Here is a 22,797-nt window from a genome sequence, read left to right on the forward strand (position 1 = left end):
GAATTTCTCATCATTGTTTCTGAAAGGCAAGATTTTCTCTCTTTCCAGAAAAAGCAGCCAAATGAGAAAGAGAAGGCACACGCTTCAACAACAACAACAGGCAGTGAGCTCTCTCTGAGGAACAGGAACTTAGACCAAAAGCAAACAGGCTCTCAAGAGCTAGATTCTAGCAGCAAGCAGAAAAAAAACATTTTTTAAAAAATGCATAGTTATATAGTCCAGTCTACCACCTGTTAGGGAATTACAAGAGGCAGATGGTTACCAAAAGGAATTGGGACAGATTCTGTTTCAGTAAGGAATGTTTCAATATTACTTTACATGAAACTATTCTTCATTGGATGCAGTACAGCTTGTTGATTTTTCTAGCGAGGAAGGGGACTGGTTTCTCTATGTCATGAAACACAAAGTATATTAACAAACATGCCAGATCATCATCCACAGAACAAAGATCAAATAAATACTAAAACTGCCAACAGACCAATTTAGACTTCTCCAAGAATCCTTAAGTATTTGAAAGAAGGGACTGCTGAAGAACAGTTATGAACGCAGTACATTTACACTGATAAGTATTTTTAGAAAACTTAACACCCGTTCACTTTTGGCTGATATTTACTAACAAACATGTATTTGGGCCTTTCTGGTGTTGCTTTAAATCACAGAATGTTTGGGTTGGAAGGGACCTCCAAGGGTCATCTAGTCCAACACCCCTGCTATAAGCAAGGACATCTCCAACTAGGTCAGGCTACTTTGAGCCTCATCAAGCCTGACCTTTTTTATTATTATTATTATTATTTTGAGCAGCTTACAATATCCTCTAACCTCAAGGTCTCATTGGAAGCTTCTGATTTCCTGAAGTGTTCACTCTCAGTTTGACACTATCAGGCTACAAGCATTTATCAGGATAGACTCTGAAGGTGTCATTGGCTCAACTCTTCCCTCTTCAATTACCTTAGAGATGATTTACAATGTTACAAACCATGTTTGTGCAAAGGATGTACCTGCACTTATGCAACATTTCCTTATTGCCGAGTAACTAATTTTTTATTGTAGTTTACTCCTGTCAGCCTCAATGACAGTTTAATCTTCTAAAAAGTCATATCCCTCTCCAAACTATTCTAGCAATCCTCCATCTACCTTCCTTATTTTGTGCCCTGCCTCAGTCTCATCCCTCACATCTCCAAGTTGGACATGTACTGTTAACCTGAACCTTCTTGGTCTCTAATTGAAGGCGGAAGGATGGGAGTAAAGTTCATTCAGAGAAACAAGCTTTGTTCAAGAAAATGCTTCTGAGATGACAGAGCAGATGACCTGCAGGACCACATTAGAATAAGAGGCAATTTAGGTGACTGGCAAGACATCTGCCCACTCGTACCACGTGGTTGTATTCACTGTGGAGCTGCCCAGAACTTTGGGGCAACATGGGACGTCACCTGCACACATATATTGGGGGAAAAGGAATATTACAAATACAATAAATGAATTCTTAAAAGCCAGCTGACCAAAAATATTTCACTGCGCAGGCTTTCAAGCAAAGCAACAGAGAATTCCAGTGCCAAACACAGCCCTCCATTGCCATTGTGAGCCTTCAGCCTCCAGGAGACATCAGATCAGCAGTTACACTGCAGATGAATGGCTCTCACTACAGCACACTGTGGGTGCAGAGCTACTGCCCTACATCTGTCAAACACACCTATGTGAACATGCATAGCTACTTCAGTTACTCGTGTTTTACTTTGACACCATAACCAGCACTGTTCATTTCAGACAAGACAGTTCAGTTCCCCAAAGGCTCTAATGTTGTATGTCCAAGTAGCCAAACTCCCGTTTCCTCAACAGCAAGAATAGTCTTAGTTGCAAACTGATGCGATTTCTCACACCTAGAAAGTCAATGGCCTTCAGAAGCCATCATCTAAAAACACTGCTGCGGTGATAACTGTAATTTCGCCATGAACAAAGGAAATTCTCAGAGATCCTATTCCATTGCATTGTTTTAGAAAGCCATAGGAATATAAAGTCTGGAGAGTTCCCCTCTCTTTCCTGGGTTTCACTTAAGAGAAGCATCCTTCACACACACAAGGTTTTCTGCAGAGAATGTCCACACAGAAATAAAAGATGACACACGACTAGGCCACAACAAGGGTCTAATGATTTTTCCCAAAGCTAGTCAGAGTCCTTAAGAGGTTCAGAGAGGGAACCACAACTGCACTGCAAAGAATTTCAGTGGGTAATCAGAGAGATATCTACCACAAAACCAAACAGAATCACAGCCTACTACTAGCAAGGTCTCTTCTAGGTGAGTTGCAGAAGTCATCCCTAGCTGACAGCAGCTATCCACCCAAATCCTGTAAGCCATGCTATGTTTGCAACGTCTCTGCAGAGCAAAATAATCCCTTGTAGATTATATATTCACACTGTACACACTCATGATCCATCATATCCTCTATGCTTCAGGAATAAGCCTGAGATTAATTTACTGCTGACAGACACTAGAAGGCGTAACAAGGTTTGCAATTTCTGTGGCATAGAGCAAGATTTTTAGGGGTCACTGAAAAATTGTTGGCTCCACAGCCAAGATCTCTTCATGTTTTCCTTTGCAGGTTTCACATTCTGCAGGCTTAAAGGATATACAGACAGAAAGCAATACAGGAGCAGGGTACTTGCTCATTAAGATGAAGACTCCTGTTTGCATCACATTTTGAAGAGCTATGCAAGTAGTGGTGAATTTCGCTCTTTTCTGCTGTTTTAAAAAAAATATATATTCTGGAATGATGTTAAATCAATGAGGGCTTTAACTGGCCTCCTTTGCAGCTAATGACAACCAGTTTATAATTAGAATGATGCACTCTGAGGGGAAAAAAGCTAGAAGAAAATGAAACCTCTAGCAGTTAAACTACTCAGTGCATTTGTCTAAACTACCAGTTACTGAAGATGTTCTGGTTTCAAATGTAGCATTTTCTAGATACAGAGAAAATTCTCTTTAGAATTTGAGGAGATAGTTCAAGCTTAGTTCCAAAACAACTATTCCAATCTACTTCATGAGAGGAAAAATGCAAATTGAACCCATACATCAGTTATCCACTTTTAGGGATGTTTTTCTAAATTATTTTGAAAGAAAGGTAAAACTACACTCAACTGAAAAAGCATGCCAGCTAAGAATGACTAATACGACTCAAAAAAAAAACCACCACAAAAACGGAGGTATTTGTTTATTTTTGAGGTATGGAGACATTTTGTGACTAAAGATGACACTGAATTTCCTGTAAGCTGCTTCTTTACGCATAACACTTCCTTGAAAACTCACACTTTTTCCCCCTACAGACCCAGAATAAAACAGACTCATTTATGAAGCAAAAGTAGCTTTGCTAGTCAGAGAACTCCAGATAAAATCAGTCACAGCAGGAAAAATATACTAGCAAAACAATCTTCCCATACATACGCTTCTTCTCTTCTGCCCCTTTCTCCCACCTATGCCCCTTTTCAGATTTGCCCTGTTCCTCAGTAGCACTATTATCTACAAGAAGATCATTATTACAGGTTAAAAATACCCCACAATGTATCAGCAAAGTCCCACTAGATGCACACACCAGTGACAGCAAAGCCATGATCTGTACTTGGGGAGAAAACACATCCTCTGACAAAGTAACCCATACAAGCAGAAGTGCAGCTCTGACAGTCCCAGCTCAAGCATCATGGTACCTGTCTGCCAAACCCCCACGCCTGTAATACTGCCTGGATGTAAGGGGGAATTGCCCTCCATTGTGGTGGCTTTCATGCAAACAATTTTCTTTTAAGACTGACGTTTGCCCCCCAGACAGTGGAACCAGGCACAGAGGTGAGCTACATTCAGCTTTATGCAGCTCCAGCTGCACACTGGGTGGAGGCCAGAAGTGCAGCACATTTCCCAGGGTACCTACCTGTCCACTGTGGCGGGCAGCGGCAGTTGTACGTGTTCACACCGTCCACGCATATGCCCCCGTTTTGGCAGTTGTGATTTGGGCAGTCGTCAACGTTGTGCCCACAGACGCTGCCCTCGAAACCTGGACAAAGCAGAAACACAGTAGACTGAAACAAGCTTCCAGCCTCTTTTGAGGAGAATTCACCCTTCCTGCAGCTCCCTCCCTTTTTTCCCTTAAATGCCCTCCCTGTTAACCTAATCCTGGTGAACCTCAGCGTAGCACGCTGAGCAGAGGCTTCACTGAATGCTTTTGCTGATAGCATGCAGGTCAGGTTACACAGTTAAAACACTACTACCGTGGGTAGATAGCCAAATAGGCTTTCACAACCAAAAAGACATGGGTGTTTTTTCTTCTGATTAATGAGGGCTGTCATTCAAAGCAAAGTGAAGACCAAGACATAGTTTACTTGAGGTAAGCTCATCACTTCTCACCAAGCAGCAGTAAGAGCATCAGCCAGGACAAGTTTTTCCCATGGCAAAAAAAGTTCACTTCATGAACACCTCTGCATAGCTCATATGCCTTGGCAATGTCAAAGAAAGATGATATAATGCTTTGAAAATGAGCTTCCAAATTCCCAATTTGGCCCACTTCAGTGTTAGACAAGTCAGTTAATCAACAAATCAGCCACCACCCAAGTGATCCTTATACACTAAGCTCTGACTAAAAAGCAGGAAAACACAGACACCCTTCACCAGTGAAAATCAAGGCTCCTAATGAATGTAGCCACACTGGCAAAATATCCTTGCTAGATCTCCTATCTCCCTTCAAGCAAGAAGCAGGGACATCTGGGAAGGGAAGCACTAATAACCCATCTTCCCCTCAATTGCCTCTGCTGATTTACTTATACTTCATTAAATAAACCTGCTATTTCTGCTGGATGAGAGAGTTATTTATCAAAGCACAAGTGGATGCAGGCTAATGTGGATGAAGTAAATGATTCCAGAACATACATATTAATTAAAAGCACCAGCTCTGCCTCTTCACTGCTTTGGAATGTACTATTAACATGACAGAGTCCCCTCATCCAAAATTATGCTTTAACTCCTCTACTTTTGATGCCCTGTTCCAGACGCTTCCACAACATCTGTGTCAAGTCACATAGACCCTCTAAGCAACATCTGGTCCGACACAAATCATGCTGTGTGGCAGATCACTGTAAAGCTCTGGTGCAGCTTCTCCAGGATACCACTACTCTCAAAAGATTTTAGATGATTCACACCCATTCCCATTTCTTGAACTTCTCTAATACTAGAGGTAAGAGTCAGAAGCAAAGAGGAGAGCTCTAGCCAAGCTGTATTAAATGCATTAGCTTCCATCAGCAAGGAAGAACAGACTCAACATTTAAAAAAAAAAAAAAAAAAAAAAGACCTACAATATTACTCTGTCCCTTCAAAGTCCTTCCCACCTTCACTCAACATCTTGCAAATTTCATGGCAGTAGGCAAGGTTAAAACAAAGAGAAAATATAACATGGTTAATCTGAATCCTAATCACCACCTCAGTGCCTTCCTGGCAAAAGCTGCTGAGGAACAACCACCAAGGAACACAATTAGTATCAGATCACTATGTTTAAAATTGTATAAAGATACCATGCATAACCAAAGGCTCAGCTGTAAAACGCAGGGATGTTCTATCAGCTTGCTTTTCAGCTTGAGGGGAATCATCTCACTGACCACAGATGACACTCCTGCCAGCAGTGTGATCAGCATGGAAATACACTAAGGAACCATGGAAAGGTTTAAGTCCTTACCCTTCCAGCCAGGACAATATGAATACCTACTCTACTTTCTAGTACACAAACTCCTGACAGTAGACATTTATTTAAAACTCACTATACTGCACAGAAATTTAGAGCAGCCCAATGATTTTGAGTAATAATAAAGCACAGAAACCACCTCAATACCAAAATCTCACCATGCCATTGTACATTTTCACATTTTAACCAGCTATATTACCATCTAGGAGCTGGTCCTCAAGGATCTCATGCAAATGTAGAAAACATTAATGCTGCAGTAAAACCTGGAGGATACTACTGGTGACATCAGAATAGAACTAAAAGAAGAGCTTTAAAAAAAAAAAGTGATGTAGCAAAAAGGTTCAAGGGAAATGACACACAGCCAAGTAAGCTCAGTCAAAAGATATCTCCAAGGGAAAGGGAATCAGAAAGAGCTGAAATGGTAAAGAGAACACTATTTTGGAGAGCACAGATGAAGAAAAAAAGTTTCCTCTTTGGTAACTTCCCAACTCCCAAATTCCCTTTAAATATGCCTTACTCTGAAGAACAACTTTGGCTTAGTTTCAGAACATCTAAAAGCTGTAAAGGCATGATTTCTGTGTCCTCTTCAAGTCCTATTTACAAATTAAGCAGATTGCAATATGACGGTGTAATTAAAACTGTCCTAATAAAGTTCAACTTCCGTTCTGAAAAAAATCAGTAGGTCAGACTCATGGCTGTTTGGGCCAATGCACTTAGGTTTGAGCCCAACAAGCATAAAGTCTGAGACATGTGAGCCTTTCTTAAGCTGGGTCCCAGGATCTGATTTTGCAGTTACATAAGCTGACTCTTTTCCAAAAGCCAAAGAGTTCACTGTTTTGATATATTTGGACACCTAACACTGCTTCCTGTTCCCCCCTGTGCTGGGACTCACACGTTGTCCTTTGCTCTCTCCCTCCAAGAGAACAGTCTGCATTACACGTCCTGACGTTTGCTCTGAATCTCCAAGCACAGTAAACTAAAGAATGATAATCTCAAGGGGGAGAAGTGTTCCCACTGCTAACAGCATGTTGTTCCTCCTCCAGTACAGACAGATACAAGATTATTTTACTCCTATGTCATCTGAAATCTCCACCCCATTCCAGAACAGCATACCCCAATTCCCTCCAAATCTTAATCCTTAGTCTTACTTCAACCTACAAATTACACCTCAGACTTTCTGCAGGGCCAGTTATTATGGGGACAGGAAACAATACCTGAAGGAAGTTATTACCAGATTTAGGGCCTGCTGACAAGAACTCGGGGATCTCCGCACAAGAGTGCTAAAACTGACCTGCATCCTTTTAACACAGAAAGTTCTGCATTCCCACTGCCCAACAGCAGTTGCCCATGTGCAACTCCGGCAGCTCAGCTTATCATAGAATCATAGAACATTTGGGTTGGAAGGGACCTCCAAAGGTCATCTAATCCAAACCCTGCTATAAGCAGGGACATCTCCAACTAGGTCAAGCTTCTCAGAGCCTCATCAAGCCTGACTTTGAATGTCTCTAGGAATGAGGCCTCCACCACCTCTCTGGACAACCTATTCCAGTGACCTATCACCCTCATACTGAAGAACTTTTTCCTAACGTCTAACCTAAATCTACCCTTTTCTAGCTTAAAATCATTACCACTCGTCCTGTCACTACAAACCCCTGTGAATAGTCCCTCCCCTACTTTCTTGTAGGCCCTCTCAGGTATGGGAAGGTCGCTATAAGGTCCTCCTGGAGCCTCCTCTTCTCCAGGCTGAACAACCCCAACTCTCTTGGCCTGTCCGCAGAGGAGAGGTGCTCCAGCACTCTGCTCACTTCTGTGACTCTCCTCTGGACACACTCCAACAGCTCCACGTCCTTCTTGTGCTGGGGGCTCCAGAGATGGACACAGGACTCCAGGTGAGGTCTCACCAGGGCAGAGTAGAGCGGCAGAATCACCTCTCTCCATCTGCTGGCCATGTTTCTTTTGATACAAACCAGGATTCAATTTGCCTTCTACGCTGCCATTGCACATGGGTGGCTCATGTCCAGCTTTTTATTTACCAATACCCCCAAGTCTTTTTCCAAAGGACTGCTTTCCAGCATGTCCTCTACCAGCCTATATTGCTAATGTTGGTTGCCCCAGCACAGGTGCAGGACCCTGCACTTGGTCTTGTTGAACCTCCTGAGGTTCACCTGAGCCCACCTCTCCAGCATGTCCAGGCCCCTCTGGCATGTCAACTGCACCACCCAGCTCAGTATTGTCAGCAAACTTGCTGAGAGTGCACTCAATGCCACTGTCAATGTCATTAATGAAGACATTAAACAACACTGGTCCCAGTACAGACCCTAGAGGGACACCACTTGTCATGTGGCCAGCTTCTTGAAATAAACACGAAATGGGCTACTTCACATAAGACAGTCAGCTCACCCAGAGCAGAGAGGCACACATCCTGACTGGTACCCCAAGATCGCTGCCCTGCAGAACCTCACACTCCACAGGAAGCAGCTCATCTCTCCATCCCAGCAAGCATGGTCTTCCCCGGGGCAGGAGATTCAGAACGTCCTTTAGCCCCCAGGGAGGATGCTCACCGCGCGACGTTCCGCTACGAACTGGCACGAGGTGACTTCCTCTTCCCAGGAAGTGTTCCAGCTCTCATAAACTGCCTGCTCCAGCCTGACAGATCGTTTCCTGAACAAGCCCTTGGAATTCCCTAGGGTCCTTATCTTAGTTAATGGGTAATTATTTTGATGGATAACAATGAATAATCACTTTCCCAGCTAAGAACTTCCTCTATTGACTTGTTTAACATTCCATTAAAGGTTAGTTGCCAAATGAACTCCTTTTTTGTCAAATATTTATAACTACGACCTCATTCTTATATTTAAAGGAGTTGCTAATGCTTCAGGTTAAGTCTCTCACAGAAGCTGAGTTTGGGTTGGTGTGTTGTTTTTGTTTTGTTTTCTTTGGGGCTTTTTTTACTATCACTCTGTTATTACTGACCTAACAAGTTCACTTGTCTACAATCTTTTTTTTTTACCTAAATCAACAAAGCCCAGAGGTAAAATGATTAAGCTAGATGAATAGAAAATAAGTTACTTTTCATAAAGGTTAATATTGACAGTATATGTAACTCATAGCTTACACTTGCTACCAAATGCTGGCCTCTATGTAACATGTGGCTTCATGAATTACCTAATGCTAGATCTGTTAGTGGAAATTCACAAGTGAAATTGGATCCTGAGAATTTAGAATAGCAGCTTGACTACACTGTACATAAACAGTACTTGCACTACTGCAGAAAAAGCTGCTGTGATGCATAAGTCCAGGTTGAAGACTCTTTCATATTTTCAAGTTCTTGTTCTCATGTATCTGTATTTACAAAAACAAAATTCACTCAAAAGCAAAGAAGAAAACTTCTACAGGAAACTAGAATTTATTTTGGAGCCAGTTCAAGAGTAACCTAATTAAGCTTAAATGGCTGCTTGAGCATAATAATTTTCTTCAAAGCAGTTTCACAGGTCACAAGATGTAAAATCATACCAGAAACCATCCCAGCAGTTCAAGGTGTAACTGTCTCCTGCCACTATGGCTGTAACACTGAGCTGTTGTAACATCTTAAAGCAGTCCAGAAGGAAGGGCTTGAGCAATTCCATTTATAGTCACAGCATCATCGGCATTGCTCTAGTTCAGAGAAGTCTAAAGAGGAATTTCTAGACCATACTCTTGGCACTGTCTTCCAGATGAGCAGGCCTTGTACACATCTTCCCTGGGTGTGACAGGCAACCATTTCTCTTCTCTCTCTCAACTCTTCCTTCCCAGACAGGACCTTTTCCAGCATTTGAGAAGTTTCATGTTGCATTCTTGACTGTAAGGGGGAAGAAATGGCTGGATGCCTTGCCTTTATCAAAGAGTTTAATTTAAGCATTTTGGCCTTCCCAAACTCTATTTTTGCTGGTTTTCAAATGACTAGTTTAAAAAAAAAAAATAAAATAAAAAGAAGAAATCAACCTAGCAAAACATTATGGCCAACTTAAACAAATACAGGAAATACAGAAGTGAACCTCTCAAAGCCGCATTAACTCACTCCCACTACACACATTGTGTAACAAGTCCAAAAAAGCAGCTAATAACCCAAAACGTGTGTGAGCAGTGTGGGTGTGTAACTGTTACTATAGTAATCTCATTTTCATTTCCTGACCGTAGTTTAGCCAGCCCACACGCTTTGTCTAAGGGAAAATGTGCTCCGACCCAATCTCGTGCCCCTGTAAGAGTCACGAAATCAAACTGTCTTATCAGCTTTACAGGATCAAGTCTTTCAAACTTCATTTTCCTCTCCTCTTCCCTCCACCACACTGCTTTCCTATGAGATGTTAAACTCCTTGAACTGGCTAAACAAACCTGCCTTTAAAATTCTAAATTTCTGATCAAGCCTTTTAATCAAGAGAGATGGTCTACAATTTTGTTTTTAAAAGATGCAAGCAGAAAAGCAATAAATCCCCTGAGAGCAACTCTTTGTTAAGATAATGCATTTTCCAAGACCCTGTATATTCAAGCACTGTTTCTTCGAACAGTTAGAAAGAGTTGCTTTCACACAAAAATAAAGACATGTCCTTTTAGTTTAAAATCAACTTTCCTAAATTCTTCAAGGTCACATGCTTGCTCAGATAACCCAGAAAGCTGTCGTGCAGGCACTAGCTAAGGTTGACAATGTACATTTAAGGTCATATGAGCCAACACTTCAAGAAAAAAAAGTCTCCAAGAAGAGCGTTTTTCAGAAGTTCCAAGTGCTCTTTCCACACATACCTGTAACTCCAGATGATCCTCAAGAGAACTCAATCACTCTACATTCATCTTAAACAGTATATGGCAACTATATCTTTCACATAAATAATAACAGTGAAATGCTTAAGGGAAGAGAGTTTACTTTTCTAGATTACCACACACCAAGCATTCATGTGCCAAACTGCAATACGCTTAAGTAGGAAGTCTAGTCAAAAGCATTTCCAAACAATCAGTTTCCCATGGACTGAATTATTCAGTAAAAAAATAGTCTTAAAAAACCACTCTGAAATGCAAAGACAACTAAGTCCTGCCTTGTGGCAAGTATGACAAGTGGACAGGGAGGAGCAGGACAGGATGAGACCACCAGGTTTCCAAACAGGTGACACATGGTCATTTGTAGAGATGGCTGCCTTGGTGACTGGAGCCCAGCTTGACACAAAACCAATACAGCCCATGATCCTGAATAAGCACATCACCCCTGCTGTGGATGAACTCAGGGCAGCTAACAGCATCAGAAAACAAGCAAGTATAACTTATCTGGAGCTATTACAGGACAAAAAGGGTGTGACAATTTGGAAATCATATCTTCTAAGATTTGGAAGAACTGGAGGAGAAAAAAAGAAGGGAATAGAACCTAGTATGTTTTAGGGGTAAAGACTGAGAAGGATAAAGACATGTTCATCTTCAAGCACCGAAGTTAAATGTGACCTTTATGGACACAAAACTATGTATTTTAGAGGGTTATGTTCATGGAATTTTGCATTCCAAACAGGTATTAGGAGATCGTACCCGTATCTCCTTGAATCTACCTCACAGCTCTTACCTATTTGATTCTCTGCTTCTAATTGGGTTCCAAAGAAATCTGCCATTTCTAGCCTTCCTCTTTCTTCCTTTCTGTATTATGAAATCCTGACACTGAGAAATGAACACCAGAACAGAGCTGCCAGCCTTGCTAAGGTTTCTCCCTTCAACCTTACTTTACATGAAGGTCACACAAACCCCAAGAGAAGTTTTCAGGAGAACACGGACAGGAAGGCAGTGACATGCCTATAAAGCCAACCCCTGTGAAGAAGCATTGTTTACCTGGCAGACAGTTGCACTCAAAGGTGAAGTCGCTTGTCTGATGACAAGTTCCTCCATTCATACAGGGCGAAGGGGAACACGGCACATAGACGCTCTCACAGCGGTGCCCCGTGTAGCCTGGCTTGCACTGGCATCGGTACGAACCGGGCAAATTGACACAAGTCCCACCATGTTGACAAAGGTTTGGTTTGTTACATTCGTTCACATCTGTCTCACACTTCTGGCCAGTGTAGCCAGACAGACAGATGCAAGAGAACTTATTTCCAGATACAGTACAGGTACTTCCATTGGCACACGGTTGAGATGTGCAGGCATCAATCCACTGGCAATCCTTTCCTGTAGGATCAAGACAGAGCACTCCATTAATAAAGTTATTTCTATGGAAAACACTCTTTTCTTCATGCTACCTCAAAATTACCAGTGTAATAAATTTTAAAATGCTCACACTGAAATTTATGTCTGCATTTTCTAGTATCATATTTGAAACAGAAATCAATATGTGGTTACAGTATTAAGTAATTTTATTTACAGGTCAGCAGCACAATACGGAACGTTGTGATTTATAAAAACAATCCCTGACCTGAAATCATAGTATACAATGACAGTCATTCTTCTCCTATATCCCCTTTAAGAATGAAAGGAGTGAGTTTTCATGCTTTCTCCCAGGCACCTAGTTACAGCCTTCCCATAGAAAGATGTTGCCGACTAACTTTGCTTTATTTTTTCTAGAAGGTAGACTCTGAATTCAAAGTGTAACAGCCATTCCAGAGTATCTTCTGCAGTCAGATTTCCCATATGGACAACCCCACAAGATCTAAATGTCTTTCTGCTTACGTGTAAAGGGTAGGGAGCTTGATTCCCTACCCCGCTTTGCTTTTTTTGGTCATGAAGTCATTTAGACTTCTCATTTCCTGTGCCGCTGCTAGTGAATTTGAAAGCATATTACAACTGCCCTAGAACATTCCAGGATGAAGTAATTCCCCAAGGAGGGAGTCTGGAGGTACAAAGGCAGAACCCCACCTGTGTAACCCGGAAGACAGACACACTCATAGGTTTCCTGGCTGTGGGGGTGACAAGTTCCTCCGTTCAGGCAGGGCTGGGACACATAGCAGAGGTGGGATTCAGAGTATTGACAGTCCTCTCCCGTGAACCCTGGGGCACATTTGCAGGTAGCCCTTCCAATCAGAGATGTTGTTTCACAGGTTCCCCCATTCTTACAGGTATTGCTTTCGCAGGGGTTTCTGTACTGACAGTAGTCTCCAAGAAAGCCTTCTCGACACCTGCAACATAGAAGAAATTACTTGCAGCACACTCACCTCAAGCCTTGCTGTCCTGGGAAGATACCAGGAATGAAGTCCCATGACCACTGAAAGTCCTGGAATTTGCCATAATTAGTGGTAACGTTAACAGACCTAAATGCGAACGTCATAGACGTAACCAGGCCTTCCTCTGGGATTGTCCCAAAAGACACCACTGAAAACTTAAGTTCAAATTGTGAAATCACTCATTACAAAGTAAAAAAACACTACATAGGGTTGCATCAAATGCAGGAACTTACTCTTGCACTTCCCTTCAAAACGTCAGTAAAAGCCTAAGCGTTAAAGAACTGCTGAGTAACAATCCCTTGCACCTACTCCCATTCTAATTAACATCCTTTTATTAGAAGAAAATTAAGTAGTTTCAGTAATAGGTATTAACAGTAGGTATTATCCATCTTCCAAAGTATTTATAAACCTTGTACAAATGTAGTGTCTGAGGCCCTGAAGATCTGTAGCAGATCTTTCTCCACAACACTCCCGTGAGACAGGAATATACTGTTATCCTCCAGCTGATAAGTGCATGGGGGACTGTGACATGCTGAAGCCTGCACTCAACCAGCAACACAAGCACTCAAGTCAGGTCTCCCACGCCCCTGGCTAGCACCCTAACGACAAGGTCATTGTTCCTCTGTCTCCCACAGAAAAATGAGTACACACACTATCTACAGCTAGGGCAATATTTTATACAAAGATTTGTGATTGCAGAATAATTGCAGTTATTTCTGTCTAACCTAAACTTATGTCAATACAGTCTGACTACACTTGTCAGCTGCAATCCATCTTTAAACTGGCCTTTGTACTACAAATTTTCCATTTAACTTCCAGTGCCACAGGACCCAAGCAAGCAAGCCTGCAAACCCCACTTCTGTGTCACCCACAGTCCCATGTGCTTCTTCCAGGTAGTAGAAAGCTGCAAGAGTATCTGCTAGATAAAAATAACACCTAACATACAGAACAGGACTGTCCACTTGCAGGTTTTTTTTTTTTCTATTAGTGCATAGCTGCACACTGTAACTGGTAAGTGACCCAAGAAACACACAGCCTGAGAAAACATGTATTTCTCTGCAGAAAACTCAGAGGTGAGCGTTAGATACGCTTTGTTCCACAACAGGAGAGGTGCCCTCAGTTTAAAAATTAAATTTTAAATGTGGTATTAGAGGAATCTCCCTTTGTTCCTGTTATTCCACACTCCTATCAATGACTAACAACAGAAAGAATCAACACTGGTCAAATGTAAGGTAAGAGAGAAGACAAGTTCTTGATAGAGAATAGTAACAAACTGCTTACCAAGGTAAGTCAGCACACAAAGTGCACTTCAGCACTGCGAACTTCTACATCTACAAACAAGACAGAGCATCCTACCTAAACCAGGAGACTGATCTGGGAAAGACTGACTTGCTCTGGAGGTTCCTAACAATGAACTGAACATGAATTCCTAGCACAACACTTCGGCCAGGAATACTTCAGATGTACGAACAGCAAATATCAACTAGTATTAAATGAGATTTCGCTACATCTGATATTTGCATAGGACAACCATTACATCAGTTCTGGTGTCTGCTCTTTAAGAGAGAAGAGCTGAAACAAGTTCAAAGAAGCCAACTGTAATGATTAACAAAAAACTCTTGACAGAACTAAAAGCTCAGGTGGCTCAGTCTATTTATCAAAGGGAGAAGGGAAGGTGACAGTTAATCAAAAGCTCCAAGTACCCACAAAGAACACTAGATTTAACAATTCTAGAAGGTACAGGGATAACAGAACTGAGCAGTTAAAAGTTCAAGCCAGAAAAATTCAAATTAGAAATAGGGTAACATCTTTCTCTTCAGAGACAGACTTACACGCAGTCTCTCAGCAGCGGAGAGAAATGACTGGAACAACGCATTTAAGGTTGCAATGGAATTTCTCCATCACTCATGCTTGTTTGAAAGCACACCAGGATTGGCTGTTTCAGGAAGAGTATGCACGCTAGTTCAAACAGCTATTCAGAGAGGTTATTATCCCAGTTACGCAAGGGGTCATTACTAGATGACCACAACTGTTTTTTCTCATGTTAAAATTTATTAACTAGCTTTAGCCATATGTCTAAAGCAGGAAAGTCATATAATAGATGTGCACAATCGTAATTTACCATTCCCCACACCCAAATTAGGCTCCTTTCACCATACCTTAATACTTTTAACTTTTTACCCAAGAACAGACATGAAAGGAGAGGGTTTTTTGCAGGGCAAGACAGGATTAATAAAATTAGAGAAAGCAAATCCTGAGACAAGACCCTTTGCAGAATATCCTCTGCCTCCTGTGCCATCCTCGGCATAAGAGCTGAAGGCTGTCAGCGTGAGCTGTTGCCACATGCCACAAGAAGCAATCTCGGGGCATTCTGCACCTCAACTACAACAGTTCTATAGGCTTTCTTTAACCTACCAAATCCCTCTTCGTATATGGGTTAGAAATCAGTCCAAACGCCAGCGGGCTACAGCACGGCTTTGTAGGAGCTCGATCACACAGAAATCTGGCATCCAGCAAAGACAGCTGTGCCAGAAGCTGGCGGACTGCTCGACTCCCACGGCATTCAAGCCTGCCCACGGTGTGCTGGCTGGCCCTGCTCTGAGACCGTCTGGATAACTACACTTAAATCATGTTTCTGGACATCTATATGCAGCTGATGAATGTGTGAAGGCAGTCTGAACTTCAGTCTCAGAAGGCTTAGAAGACTTTGTTACAGGGATCTCTTCTGTTTTCACCACCACTGGTGACGGGGGTGTCTGGGCAGCTCAGCTGACTTCAGTGTCACTGGTCCACAGACTAACAGCAACAGGCACAGGCCATGCACTTGTACTTCTCTTTATCAGGAAAGAAAGAACAAACCAGAACTCCACAGAACCTCACCTAGGGCATCTCATCAGGCAAACAATGTCTGTGTTTGGACCCACCACTCCGACAAGTACAAAATAAACCAAAACACACCTAAAAGATAAGTCCCTAAATTGCCTTTCCACTGAAAAGCTGTAAACCAAACTAGAGGAACATCTCCCATTTTGTCCACAAGCAAATAAACCACCAAAATACACCCTTTCCATAGCCCAAACATTCAGGGATACTGGAAGGTGCATTTAACTGTTGCACTTAGGTAACAGGGAGAATGGAGCACAAACACAGGTTAAGAGAATTGCTGGTACAATTTAGAAGGAAAGCTGAGTCTGGTGCTCTAAGACAAGACTCACAACCATCACCCACAAACAGCCCAGCATTTTGTACACAAATGTTGCGGTGCAAAGTTGAAGAGCACTCCAAGACCAGGCTTGTTCTGGTATCTTCTGAGGCTAATCAGAAAAACATGAGGGAGTACTCCAGCAGAGAACAGCAAAAGCTCTTTTAACTTTAGCTCTTTATGTCTGGAAGCACAAAGCCTTACAGAATATGCCAGAGGGAACGTGCCTGCCTGTGGAAAGACAGTAGGTTAGGTATACATGGCCCTTGTACCCACCATTTTGTTCTCCTTCTGGAGAAGTGCTTGGTCACACAGTTATGCAATTTTCCCCTCCAGCAATTCAGTGCACTCCTTTTTGAACGTTAAAGAACAAAAAAACTACAGTCCAGATTTTCAACCATGTCTCCTCTCATCAACATTTCTAGGCACAAATACTAGCAATTTAGTTCTAAATGTTGGTGTAGACAAAACTGCAAATATTTGCCCCTGATTCATGTTGGGCACCACACTGTTTCTCTAAAAATAGACAAACACTGAAAAAGCAAGGTCTAAGTCCAAACTTCTTTAAAGGATATGATTATCCTCAAGAGCAACTCGAGCTTCCCACCACCCCTGCTCTGCTCTCATCCTTACATACTCTTTCAAGTTCTCTTTAGGAGAGAAAAAAAAAAAAGCCACTTGCCTACAAAACAGCTAAAAATCATAGCAGCTTGTGTCAGCTCCAAATGACATGTTCAGAACAGGAAACTGAACCTTTTCCAAATAAAAGCCACTGTTTCTCCTCAGTTTTCCATCTAACACTCAGAAACAGAAACAGGAAGATGAAGTTTGTTCTGGCACTTTCTGGAAGCACATGAGGTCTCTTAACCTACTTCAACAGGAATTTAATCTTTTAAGAACAAATTTCACATATAACTTAATTCAAATCAGGATTTCTGAAAGCTAGAGAGTTTGAAATGGGAAAATGTCCTGTGGGCTGCATCAGCTATGCAGCTGCTTCTAATTAAAGCTTCTCCTTTACTCTCTCTGGGCTACTTTCCAGCACAAATACTTTAGTCAGAGCTCAGCCCTTTTTTTTTTTTTTCTCTCCTTTCTCTCTCCTCCTTTTCAGCTCCAGCCTGCATTTGCCTTAGCTCAGGCTCTCATGGAACTAAACAAGAGACATAAAAACAAAATGAAGGTATTCCAAATCTGAAGTATCTACAGATCCACAAAGCTGCATTCACTCTAACAACAAAATGCTACAAAGTGAAAGTAGAAGACTCACAAAAGATGCATTTTTGGGCTCTTCTGCTGCAGAACCCCATTGAAGTTACCTCCCTATACTTAGTTCTCTCTTGCTTTCAAAAGACTCCTGGAAAATATGTCTGGTGTGCTGGAAAAAACTCCTCACTCCCTGTACTATATTTGCTTAGGCACATTCATAGGATAGTCTCTTCAAATGCACCTTATAGACTATTTTAGCCAGTCCTCCAGATGTTTGATTTTCATGGGAGTTTCCTATTCAGGCCCAGTGATATCATCTGGAGATGCACAGAAGGAGGCAGATGGTTTTAATTTAAAACACGAGGGGAAGAATTTCCTAGTAGTCTTGCTCCCCCCCAATCCAGCACTCCCTCCACTTTTATTGGAAGATACTTTAACAGAGTTGGGGGAAAACACAATGTGATGACTAACGCGAGAAGGGTCTCAGAGATTTTGCTACAGATTTTAACCAGACTTGCCTCTGGCTCTCGGGTTCTGACTCCCACACCTACACCTCCTCTCAGGAGGGAGAACAGGATTCTCTGGTTAGCTTTACAAACGCTCCTTTCCCATGTCTCAAGGCTCCCATTTATGCGTCATACTTTGAATGCAAACTCTGGGCTGGGCCGGGCCCATTCCGGGCTCTCGGCTGTGTGTAAAGCAGCACACAGCTCTTGTTGCTGGGCCACAGCAAGCGCCCCGCTCCACAGCGCGACGAGGGGCAACCGAAGGCTCAACAGGCAAGGCTTGCTTCAGCTTTTCCTCACCCTTGGAGCTCTGAACAGCTTTTGGTCTGCACAGGTAGACCAAATCACAACAGAAAATTTTGGCTGAGTGACTCAAATCACCATTCTGTTCCCAGACTTGAAACTGTAAGTGTGTGTACTCTCCCCTTTTTCCTCTGCCCTGGTCTCTAGGGTCTCCTTTAACTTCTGAAAGGGCACAGAAGGAAACAGGAAAGGGCAGCCCATTCTCAGAAAGGGACAGCTTCTCAACTTCTGCATTTAGCCTCTTCTGGAAAACTCTCAGACCTCATCCTGCTACAAGGCCTCCTCTGGGTATTCCCCATTCACTGGTCTAGGAATGATTAGTCTCTTGAGATAGATCCCAAGAAGATATCTGCTGCAGTTTCAGAAGCAGTTCTCTAGTCTAAGATCCTCAGTCCCAGAAGTCTTCTCAAATCCTAGTTAAATCTCATTTACAAAGATACAGCTGGAAAGAAAGGTAGGTCAAAAACCTGGCTAGAGGGTTGGGAGTTAATGGGGATTAGATTTGGGATAAAAAGCCCCGTACTGCCATGCCATTGCTGCTTTGAGGTGCTCCTGTTGCCACCCTGCAGTTAAGAGGTAAAAACTTTACCACATAAAATTGAGCACAAACTTCTGCACATGGTGAAAAAAACACACTGCTCACTGAAGAGGCACAGAAGGACACAAAGCTGCACAGAACCCGACAGCTTTGGGCATGAAAGGATGTGCCAAAGGAGACTGTCCTTTTGGCATCAGCCTAATTCAGCAGTCTCCACTTTTGACTAAGCAGAGTGAACAAGCCATCATTGCCACTGTACCTATTTATTTTCCTTTTTTTTTTTTTTTTAACATCAGGACCAAACAAAAGACTAGAGTTAGAGCAGTACTTTTGTTCATACAGAAGTACCAATATCCCTTCCGGACAAACCATGTGCAACAGTCCAAAGATCAAAACTCCAATCTTGAAAACCTACAAAGCACAAGAAGTAGCAAGGTCCCGTTTCTTCCCCAAATCCTGGAGCACCCCTACTCCAACTCACTTCCTTCTCACTTCTGTTTCTCTCCCTGGCACAGTCTTGCTTCTTCTCCCTGTCACTGGGACACATGGGAGGGAAGGTTGGAAAGGCCACAGCTTTCAAACATGGGGAAACCAGTTAAAGTATTCTCCACTTCAGGGCCCAGACCCACTCCTCACACAGAGGGACTGCCCAATCCTGCATCCACCTACAGCAGAGCAGAGTCTTGCATTCAGTAAATGGTAGGCAGCATTGCCAAAATCTCTGCTGTGCTTGTCCTTGAAACAGCTCCCTGTACCCACACCTTCCCAGCCTGCCTGCAACTGCAGAAATACTGCAAGTTAGCAGTACTATCCTCCCAGACTCTTCCTACTGTTACCTTCCCGGTCATCCAGCAGCAGGGAGACAAGAAAGGGTTTTCCTGTGATGTTCACAATCAGCATTAAGCCACAAGCAACTGTTATCCTGCTTCTCTGTTGGATATGAGAGTATGCCAAAAAGCTCCTTCATGCTTAACACCTCAACATGCAGAAGTCTGCCTGGAGATGCTCTGAGGGTAAAAAAAAAAAAAAAAACACATCACCAAGAACCCCCCTACCACAATGCAATGCACAGCTCAGCTCGAAACTGAAACTGCCTTCTGTCAAAGCAGCACCCAGAAAGCTTGGAATGACAGGAGCCTCTTCATAATGCTACTGCAGATACAGCCATATTCCTTGGAATAGCGTCTGCGTCCTCAGCACACTACTCACTGACGGCATGTAGAAAGAGCTCTCAAACAAAATCTGACCTTGGAAGACACAAATACAGGAATGTGTAATTTTCTAAATATAAAATCAAGGTCAAAAAAGGTCAGTATTTCTATCAAACAGTGCCACAAAATGACAGCCATTGGCCTACAGCATCACCAGGGGAACAGAGCTACTTAAAGGGCACTTGCAAGAGCAATCTGATAAAGATCCAACTCCGATTTCCTTACAGGGTCACAACTGCTGTTCCCATAACAGAAGCCAGATGCCCCAGAATAAAGTTTTCTTAGCAGAAAACTAGCTTTCTCTTTTAATGGAACAGACACTGCAGGATTTTCTGACAAAGAAAGCTGTTCCAGCACTGCTGTCACTTGCTGCTTTGTCAAGTATCTATATATTTTGCTTATCAGTGCTTACCTCACTCACTTATGGTTACCTCTGATGCAGGTTCTCTCTTCAGCTGTTTGCTTGTTTCTTACAGACAGCAAGATTAACTAGATGGACTGACCACACGCAAGAACAGAGGTACAGAAAGAGGAAGAGAGTCTATGATAATAACTTATTGCCCAGCAGAGGAAGCACTGCAGAAAACCTGAAAAAAGTGGAAGGGGTGGAGACTTAGCTCATCAGTGAGTGATCCTGCAGAGCAAGAAGCCAAGCCACTTGTTTTAGTAATAAGTTGAGTTTCCTGAACAAAACATTTACACCCTTACTGCCATGAAAAATTCAGAAAGTCATTTAAGTTACTACAGCAGATATGAAGTTCCCCTATTCAGAGTTCCTCATAGTGCAGGAAAGAAAAAAAAAGTTAAAACCAAAACAGGATGCTAAGAATCAGCCTGCTAAAGGTAAAATCTCAACAATTGAGTTGTTTTTTTTTTTTGTTTGTTTTTTTTTTGGTTTTTTTTTGGTTTTTTTTGCTATTTTGTCCTTCCTTTTTGAAAAAAAAAAACAGAGTTAATGAGACAGAACTAGAAAACAGACATATTAATCTCTGTATACAGGCCTTCATTAGCCTTTTCAAGTACTCTGGCACCTACAAAGGGACCAAGCTGTTACTTGAGGTTGGGGTTGGCTTAAGACCTGCAAGAAGACAGCATCAGAATTAAAAACAACTCCACACAGTAAAAAAAAAAAAATAAATTAAGAGTGGTCAAAGCTGCAACTGTGATAAGGGATATGTATCAAGATCCTGGATTGCCCTACAAATTCTGAACCAACTTGATCAGATGAACCAACTACACAATTTTTTTTTTCTGTCTAAAACATGGTTAAGAGGAACAAGAAAGTTTGAGAAAAGATTCTTAGGGAAGTACAAGCAGCACCAACATCAATACCAGCCTTGTTTACCACCTTCATCATGACCCACATACTTTGGCTCCAGACTAGCATGCTTAAGTACACGTCAGAAAGACCTAACAACGTCACAAATTCTTGTTTCAGCATTTAAGTACAAGTGAAAAGTGGGAAAGATGACAGTTTTCTTTTCAAAAGAGCAGCTTGTTTCTGTTAACAGCAATAGAAAGCCATGGAAAGGAAAAAACTAGGAAGCAATAATAGTTACAAAGTTGGAAAAAACACCAGGGAACACAAGTTACATATTTGCCTTTCTATGGCCCTTCTGCACATCAGGTATTGATTTGAAACCGAGAAGAACCTCAAATTAGATTATGATTTCCCCTTTGTGTGCCACAGGTGCAATTTAAGTATATTGAGTTTGGTGTACTTCATTAACAGTAAGAACTAAAGGCTGTGGCCAAGGAAGGCGAAAGTGTAGAAAAGGGTGAAGAATGGAACTGTGCAATAGTCAACCTAAATCAAGAAGACAAAATTCACTAATATTTAAAGAATGTTAGCATTAAGAGGGATTTAACATGATGGAAAAATGGCACAACTTGCACTGATGAAGACAACAAGGTTTAGAAAATAATCCATTTACTAGTAGTAAATTAACCCTACAAACAAGGCGCAATGTCTTTTTTCAAAATAACCCCTCATTTAAAAAAAAAAGGTGAAGCGCATTTAAACAGATGTGATATTCTCTAGACACCACATACCCTACCAAAGCTCCTGCTGATCAGTTTCCACACAGCAGCAAAGTGAAGGCACCACTGAAGATTGGTGTCAACATTTACCAAAAACAATGTGAAAAAAATGTGAATGTGTGTTTGGGAGTCTGTCAGACTGTTTTTGTAGCTCCCACGTATTACTTGTTCCCCAGCACATGGAAGGGAACTGGCACAATTCAGAGTGCAGAGCAGTTCTGAAACACCACAAAAATGTTTAAATTCAGTCTGAAGCTTTATAAAGCAAGGCAAGCTGTAAGATGGAGAACAAGTTTCAATTTAACACATAGGTCTGGAATCAAGGTAGGGAGTCTTACTCCTCTGGTTGCTTTGCCCTCCCTTCCCAACCTAGTGCAAAGAAAGCAAACCAACAGAATCCAAACCTGAAAGTCTGAACAGGAATCCCAGATTTCTTATGTTACAAAAAGCTGGCACATAAGAACTAACTCATCATGAGGAAACATCAACTGTGCTAAAACAGTTACACTGAATGTGCCCAATAAGAAAACCTTAACTTTTCCATTTCCTTTCTGCCTAGGACTCTGAATGAAAGACAACTGGTAATTAAACTGATTAGAAATTAAACCAACTTACTTGCAATATCCAGTACCATTCTGATATGGAATGCACCTTCCCTCATTAACACATGGCTTTGAATCATCCATACACTGCAAAGCTGAAAGAAAAGAAAACAGTCAAATTGGTAGCCGAGCATGTCATGTCAAAGCTTCATTAGCATATTTTGGGGAAAATATTATAGTAGAAAATTTTTGTGACTGGAACAAAAACGAAGACTCTATCACATAGTTTAATTTAACCTCTGGCAGCATCAAAAGAGCCAGACCAAAAGAAGAATCAAATACAGATTTGTTCATCAGGCAACTAAAAAGTTCCCA

The 22,797-nt window shown here is 41.9% G+C and overlaps 1 protein-coding gene across 1 annotated transcript in view; it reads right to left on the minus strand.

Annotated features, from left to right (window-relative positions):
* The window catches only part of NOTCH2 (notch 2), a gene marked incomplete at its 5' end in the record, with an annotated part of 76,749 nt that extends 54,172 nt beyond the window's left edge, over positions 1–22,577 (minus strand). The window contains 4 exons of the mRNA XM_008941361.1: positions 3,915–4,037; positions 11,550–11,885; positions 12,570–12,829; positions 22,496–22,577. Coding sequence (XP_008939609.1) covers positions 3,915–4,037; positions 11,550–11,885; positions 12,570–12,829; positions 22,496–22,577 — 801 coding nt within the window. The remainder of the gene's footprint in view (positions 1–3,914; positions 4,038–11,549; positions 11,886–12,569; positions 12,830–22,495) is intronic.
* Positions 22,578–22,797: the final 220 nt, after the last annotated feature.

The sequence above is a fragment of the Merops nubicus genome, unplaced genomic scaffold, assembly GCF_000691845.1.
Source record: "Merops nubicus isolate BGI_N331 unplaced genomic scaffold, ASM69184v1 scaffold20245, whole genome shotgun sequence".
NCBI classification, from domain to species: Eukaryota; Metazoa; Chordata; class Aves; order Coraciiformes; family Meropidae; genus Merops; species Merops nubicus.